At 33.7% G+C, this 8,011-nt stretch overlaps 1 protein-coding gene across 2 annotated transcripts in view; it reads left to right on the forward strand.

Moving 5' to 3' along the window:
• GRM5 (glutamate receptor, metabotropic 5) overlaps window positions 1–8,011 on the forward strand; it is a 588,169-nt gene that overhangs the window by 212,138 nt on the left and 368,020 nt on the right. For both annotated transcript variants that reach the window (XM_011938475.1, XM_011938476.1), the window contains exon 3: window positions 7,408–7,657. In XM_011938475.1, coding sequence (XP_011793865.1) covers window positions 7,408–7,657 — 250 coding nt within the window. The remainder of the gene's footprint in view (window positions 1–7,407; window positions 7,658–8,011) is intronic.

An 8,011-nucleotide genomic window follows, 5' to 3' on the forward strand; every position in this document is an offset into this window, starting at 1 on the left:
TCAGATCTCAACCTCCGTGTTGGGAGATCCACTGCTCTCTTCAAAGCTGTCAGACAGAGTGGTTTGTGTCTGCAGAGGTTTCTGCTGCTTTGTTGTTGTTGTTTTTTAGCTGTGCCCTGTCCCCAGAGGTGGAGTCTACAGAGACAGGCCAGCCTCTTTGAGCTGCTGTGAGCTCCACTCAGTTCCAGCTTCCCAGTGGCTTTGTTTACCTACTTAAGCCTCAGCAATGGTGGGCGCCCCTCCCCCAGCCTCGCTGCTGCCTTACCTTTAGATCGCAGACTGCTGTGCTAGCAATGAGGGAGGCTCCGTGGGCATGGGACCCTCCTGGCCAAGTGTGGGATATAATCTCCTGGTGTGCCTGTTTGCTAAGACGCTTGGTAAAGCACAGTATTGAGATGGGAGTTACCCGATTTTCCAGGTGTTGTGTGTCTCAGTTCCCCTGGCTAGGAAAAGGGATTCCCTTTCCCCTTGCGCTTCCCAGGTAAGGTGATGCCTCCCACTGCTTCACCTCTCGCTGGTCGGGCTGCAGCAGCTGACCAGCACTGATTGTCCGGCACTCCCTAGTGAAATGAACCCAGTACCTCAGTTGAAAATGCAGAAATCACCTGTCTTCTGTGTCGCTGATGCTGGGAGCTGGAGACTGGAACTATTCCTATTTGGCCATCTTGCTCCGCCCTCCCCGATAATGATAACTTTTTATTCCAGTCCTTTGGCTTTAAAACTTTCACATTAATCATATGTCCAGGCACCTAAACACCTAAATCTCAATTATACAGAATTTTTTAGGAATATTTCTTGGGTCATTTAACTTCCTTCTTTCTTTCCATAAAAATATGTATACACATTTCTTGCATCATTTAACTTCTTTCTTTCTGTGCATAAAAATATGTATATACAATGTTTTTGTTGTGAACATAGAAATATCTGCCTTAAGGAACACTGTCTAGTAACAGGAGATAAATATAAACAAATGAGGGTAATATAGAGTTTAGAATGCTATATCCATTGCACATATAGCTGTAGTGGGAAAAATGGCATCAAACAAAAGAACATCTTTATAAAACTATTAATAAAATAAGAAAAGGTGCTTCACTGTCAAGCTTTTCCCACTCCTGACCATTTTGGTTAATCTTAATCAGTAGTTTAAGCCACAACCCCCTCAATATGGGTAGTTTGGGTTAAGATCTCTTGATGAACACTTCTAATTCACATTCAAGGACACGAAGTGGAGACTCACGCTGCTTATACATAATTTTAGGGGATGATATCATACCAGACTAATGTCACAACTCACATGAGTTTACTTCACTAGTAGTTGTCAGTAAAATGAACTGTGTTTACAGTAGCAACAAGATATTAGTAGTTAAAGCCACTTGAAATATACTTTAAAATAATTATTTATATGGGAAATCTTAATTTCTTTGTCAGGAAAAGATAATTTGGACCAACTAAGATGGAAAATAAAGTTATATTTTAGAGGTTTTACTTATTCATTTTCTTTGAAAAGATTTAGTATTTCCTGAAGTGAATACTTTCTTAAAAAGTATTTTCCACATTCTTTTAGCATCTGCTTGGTGATCTGCTTAGAAAAACGTATCTACTCTTCCAGACTTTTTTGTGCCAATTTTTCTGTACCACTTTTCTGTACAAGAAATACGTAATGATGATATGTAGTTAAATAAATGCATTATCTACCTCTATAGGCTCACAGTTTTGGAAAGCAGGATATGTAAATACATCCAAAATATAATGAATATAAGCAATAGGCAACATATATAATACAGAATGTCTATTTTAATTTAAGCCTAATTTATTATAATACTTAGTACCTTAACTCATTTCCTGACTCTGAGACATTTTAGAAGTCCCATGATATAGCACATTATTTAAAGTGAATTGTTTCCTAAGAAAAAAATTCAACATCATGGTTTATATTTTTAACCAAATTTTGAACTTCAAATAAATCATGAGTATAATCAACCTTGTTATAAAGGTGAAAGATCCACAATTATAAACTTTTTTAGCAATTATAAATTACAGAGATTATAGAAATACTGTAATTAAACAATAGCACTATGGAGAAGATGTATTCTCCATCCTAAAGGAATCTAGGGAATTGAATCTGTACAACATGGAAAAAGGTATTCCATGTAGAAAGAACAGCATTAGTAAAAATAAATAAATGAGAATATATGAGGTGTCTACGATACATATGAAAGAGAACAGTAAAAAGTATGAAACAAAAAATAGTAGTCAGTAGGGTTTGGGAAAATGAAAAATAAGAGATGATAGAGGAAATAGTACACAAGCTTCTGTGCAGTGATTCGGGGTCTGATTTATGGAGGGAGAAGTAAGGATACTAAGAAAAAAGGAAAAATATCAGAGAAAACAAAATTATTTGTATCTTTTTACTATGGTTATAATAGTTTCATTTTTATTCTAATGATAGTTTTCCCTAACATACGTGAAATTGATAAATTTAAACAATATACTTAATGGCTATTTTGCCAGAAAAACAAAATGTCTCACTAGGTAACCTCTTCTATGCTGTTGTACTTTATTATCTTTATCTTAAAGTGGCCACTGTAAAACAGTTGTTAATGATATTGAATTCGTACCATCTGAAATAGCATTTGCCTATGGTTATAAATTACTTACTAAAGTAATTTATAATTACTCAGTGCCTTTTAACATTCAGTTAAAATAAAAAAAATTTTCTTAGGCTAGCAGAAAGATTTTATTTTATATTTTAATTTAATTTAATTTAAAATTTAAATTAATTCAATTTAAATTAAATTTTATATCCAGGGGGTTTATGTGTAGGTTTGTTACATGGATATATTGCCTTTTGGTGAATTTGGGGCTTGTAATGTACCCATCGCCCAGATGTGAACATTATACCCAACAAATAATTTTTTAACCCTTACTCTCTTCCTACACTCTTCCCTTTTGGGGTCCCCACTTTCTATTACAGAAGAAAGTTTTAAAGTTACTCTTTAACGAATCCTGTTTCCAACATGTGCTTTATAGGGTCAATGTAGGCAGATACTTCCAGATCCCAGCTGATGCAATTCAGGTCAAATAGTATTAGTGAAAGCACTAGCTTTAAACAGTATTCGAGGTTGAATTATTAAAATCTGTTATGATCTGAGGGAAAAACTAGGGTCCTTGAGGAAAAAATACCAACATTTTGATTATTGTGCAACTCTGTTCATGTTTTAAGTGAAATATGTTATAATAGCTTATTAGAATGATGCCCGCTAGACACAGTGTGGCAGTCCTGATTGCTGGTCACATAGTTGGGCAATTATATTAATCTGGAAATAGACATTAATTATTTTGTATTGCTCATTCAATAATTTATTTCTTTATTCAACATGTGTTAGTTATCTAACAGGTCTCAGTAGCGGTACAAAAGTGAATAATATATTGTTGCAAATAGCAGAATTTTTTCCTTTTAAACTCATTTTTTAGGGTTTTTAGGCTGACTAGTATTTTATTATGTATATATACACCACATTTTTAAATTAATTTATCTACTGATGGATAGAGCTTGGCTTTTGTAAATAATGTTACCATGAATGTGGGAATGCAGTTAAAATTTGCTGGAAATGTAGCCAGAAGTAAGGGTGCTATATCATATGGTAATTCTATTTTTAGTTTTGTTGAGGAACTTCCGTGAAGTTTATTAATAGGTGCACTAATTTACATTTCCACCAAGCATAGAATATAAATAACTTCTATGAGTTTTAGCCCTAAAACAGGATAAATTGATAAAGCAGAGAGAAGACAATTACTTTTAAAATTATCTGCATCAACTCTCTCCTTTCAATGACTTATAAGTATGCTAGTTTATTTTTTTCATTAAATGTACATTTTCACATTTTCAAAAGTCAAACAGTACAGCAGGGCTTAAAGTGAAAAAAGTATTTCAGTTTTTCATCCTTTTATTTTCACCTCCATATCTCTAATATGAATGTCTTTTTTAAAAATAGCTACTTTTAAATGACTATAGACATTATTTCTTACCTTGTACATCTTCTTATTCCTTCTTTTAATATAATTCTCTCATCACATTAGCTAACTCCTTATTATTTTAGCATCCAGTAATTCCCTTAATCACATATATTTTATTTTCTGTATATCTTGACTTCCAAATTGGGAGTAGATGATTTTAACGGCCTTCCACTTCCCAACAACTTTCCCTGCATCTGCCTCTCAGCCTTCATCTTCTTTCTCTTTAATTATCATTGTAAAAGTTGATAACAAATATATTTTATTGCATAGTGAGTTTTTCCATTTGTCTATAGGTGGATTCTTAAAGTTGAAAATCAATGATTGACATTTGCATCATTATGCCTGTAAGCAGTGTGAGCTATGAGTGAAGACATTGGGCTATGATTACATTTTCTCCAAAAAATTCCAAGTTATAAACTCTCTGCTACCTAAAGAAGTTCTATGGATTCCTTCTTACTTCTATTCATTGTTTAAAATGAAGTCTCATGTTAGTTTCATATTTTATATCACAGCTTTCTTTCTCAGTTACTTGTTTCCCTCTGTTGGAAAAAGTAATCGTTGCTTCCTTAGCTTTTTCCTCATTCTACATATTACTTGAAATGTGTTCTATTCTTTGAGAAGCCTGTAGACATTTTTTTGTTGTGCTTTTTCCATTATTTTAAAATGTATAATTATAGAATACAGTGTTTCTATCAACTACGGGAAAGTCTCAACACTTCAGTCTTTTCTGTTTTATTAGAAGACATATTCTCATTTGTCTCCTGGCTAACAAAGGATTTCTTTTGTTAAATCAAAATTATATTCTGTAAAATTTTTATGTCACGCATGTATTAAAACTGTTTCTTATTTAAATGTTTAAAGTAAACTTTCTTTCTTAGAGCAGTTTTTGATTCACTGCAAAATTGAGTGAAAATTTTTCATACACCCTCTGCCTTTTTTAATTTTAAAGAGTACAGCTTGAGATTTGCTCTGGGAAAATAATATTTTATTCTGCTAGTGTAAGCTTATTTTTTTTAGTCTAGTGTTCAGCAATAGTGCCATTTGCTCCACTGTTTGTTTTGGATGCTGCATTAAAGAGTAGCTAAACTCTGTCTAGAATATTCTTTATAATTTCAGTAAGTACAATTAATTGGGTTCAGGTGACCTACCAGATAGTTTACATACATTGAATATAATATTAAAATATCTGAATATTAAGCAGTGTTACTTCAGAAAGCTGAGATTAAAAAGACTATATAAACTGAAGTCAAACTCAGGTTTCTCTAATGACAAAGTTCTCTCTACTATTTCAAGCTGCTTCTCTACAACATATTGTACAAACAAAAACAGTGTTAAAACTGTTAGGAACAAAATGCTAAAAAATCTGAATTTGTTAGGTGACTTTTCTTGTTTAACAGTGAATGTATTGAGAATAAAAGTAAATGATGTGAAATTCTCAATAAATTCACATTGCAATCACTATACCTAATTTCAAATTATTTATGCAAATGCCTCTGCATTAAATCAAAACATGAAATGCAAGACAGTCTGTTGAAAAACAGAGTTTGCTAAAAATAAATCAAAGAATAATAGGTTATTCACATTAGTGTAAAACTGATAGTAATGTAGGCCCATTGGCACATTTTTCAGAAAGTGCCTTTTAAACTTTGTTAATTGCAAAATAACTAGATTGCCCACCTGCCATCATGACAGAGGCTTCTTGTTGCTTTTAATTCTGGAGAGGAGGGAAAAGTTGCAGCTGGCCCACCAGTATTTTTGACTCAGACTCAAGCTGACCTGCTCTGCTCTGCCCTTTGCAGTTTGTTCATGGAGACAAAACTTCACCAAAATCCAACCTCAAAGTTTACAGATTTCATTTGCAGCAAGGTACCTGTGGTATGGTAGCACCCACATCAGGACAGGAATCAGAGACATATGTTCAAACCAAGATCCTGACACCTACTATCTGTATTTGAACTTCAGTTTTATCAGCCAAGAGGAGATAACATTAACCTTTATCACAGATTTGTAAGAAGCAGTGAGCTAGCATATGTAAACTGACTTTCCCAAAATCAAATTGTTGTGGAATTATTTTTATTGCAGTTATAGACATATAGTGAACCCTATGCGATTGAATGTTCAGTGCTCCGTATTAATTTGATATCTACTCATCCTGATGAGATTCCAGTTCCTAGGTCAAGTTGATTTTTAGGTCAGTCGCATCCTTATATGTTCTACAGCTTGGTTATCTTGTAATAACCTCTTGTATTCTTCAAAACAATCCCCCTCATATATCTAATATTTTGAAAATTCAGAATATGAGCCCTGTATAAAATATTTAGCCTTAAAATGTTCCAAAAATATCTAAAATTGGAGAATTATCACTTTCAAATAGAAAAGAGAAATGCATATGTAACTAGAATTCTGAGACACCTAAGAGTCAGCCTTAGACAAGTAGAGGGAGCAGAACCTATGCTATTAGATCTGTGAATGGAGTTCAGCCCTCCACTTACTGCTAGAGTAACTCCAGGTAAATGTAGACCTAACTGCTTTATCTGTTTTCTGATCTATATGTGGAATGGAACTCATAATATCTACATCAATATTTTATTGTGAGAGCTAAATTAGATCACATATATAAAGGTCCTGGTGTCCTGGCATATAACTGACTGTCAATATTAATCCCCTTTTCCATTAATTTTAAAAGACTACCATTAGTCCTTAGTCTCCAAATTTTGAAAAGGACTTTGAACTTTTTCATCCTTATCAATACCCCATGTTTGTATAAGATAAAACTGTAAACGTTTTTCATAAGTTTACACATTCATCTGTAACAAGACTAAATCTTAATCAAGGATCTCAGTTTTTCAGTTAAGACCAAACCATAAATTCTCATGATTATAAGTATATAATATACTGAATATTATATATAGTATAATACTTTGTAAAACATTTATATGGCAACATCTATACTATATAGACTACATGTATTACTCATATGTACTATATTTTTACAAAAATCTCAGTAGGATGAAATTATCATCAATGAAAAGCAAAGGAAAGTGAGATCGAATGCAAACAAAAAAAATAGCTGATACATATTTCCATCAACTCATACTTAGAATAAGAGCTGTTTTTCAGTCATAAAAGGATGATGAATTGCTTACCCTTTTTATATTATTCTCTCCATCACAGTGAAAATATAAATGATGAATGCATGTATAATGTGGTTCAACTGTAATTTTCCCAAAATAAGCAAGTCAGCAAAAGAGCAAAAACTGAAATTCAGTTCTTCAGGTTCCAAGTCCTGCACCATGACTTTCATGCTCCTAACACCTGCGTTCTGATTACACCCAATTAATGCAACAATCTCATTTCACTATCCCTCTGCTTATCCATGTTTTCACACAGGCAACTATGGAGAAAGTGGGATGGAAGCCTTCAAAGATATGGCAGCGAAGGAAGGGATTTGCATCGCCCACTCTTACAAAATCTACAGTAATGCAGGGGAGCAGAGCTTTGATAAGCTGCTGAAGAAGCTCACAAGTCACTTGCCTAAGGCCCGGGTGGTGGCCTGCTTCTGTGAAGGCATGACGGTGAGAGGTCTGCTGATGGCCATGAGGCGCCTGGGTCTAGCCGGAGAATTTCTGCTTCTGGGCAGGTGAGTGACAATAAGAAAATTTCCATGGAGTTAATACCAGGAATTTGGCAGCACCAAAAGGTAGCTTTTAGTGTACAATAAAAAAAAATCTTTCAAAGCTTAATTTGTGCAGTGGAAATAGAGCTTAAATTTCATAATGCACCTGTGCCTGGAGAAAATCATGGAAAATAAGTAGACCCACCATGTGCTGATTAATAATAACAGGAATCAACAAATGAAGATGATGAATCTGTAAGTCCTAAAACACATGACTGTAAGGTAATGAAATGGATTTTTATATCCTTGAGTAATTCACTTGGAAAGTAAACATGTCTCAAACTCCTAGTTGCTTTATTTTTTTTCATATTTTTTTTT

Source organism: Colobus angolensis, unplaced genomic scaffold (assembly GCF_000951035.1).
Source record: "Colobus angolensis palliatus isolate OR3802 unplaced genomic scaffold, Cang.pa_1.0 Scaffold174, whole genome shotgun sequence".
Taxonomy (NCBI): domain Eukaryota; kingdom Metazoa; phylum Chordata; class Mammalia; order Primates; family Cercopithecidae; genus Colobus; species Colobus angolensis.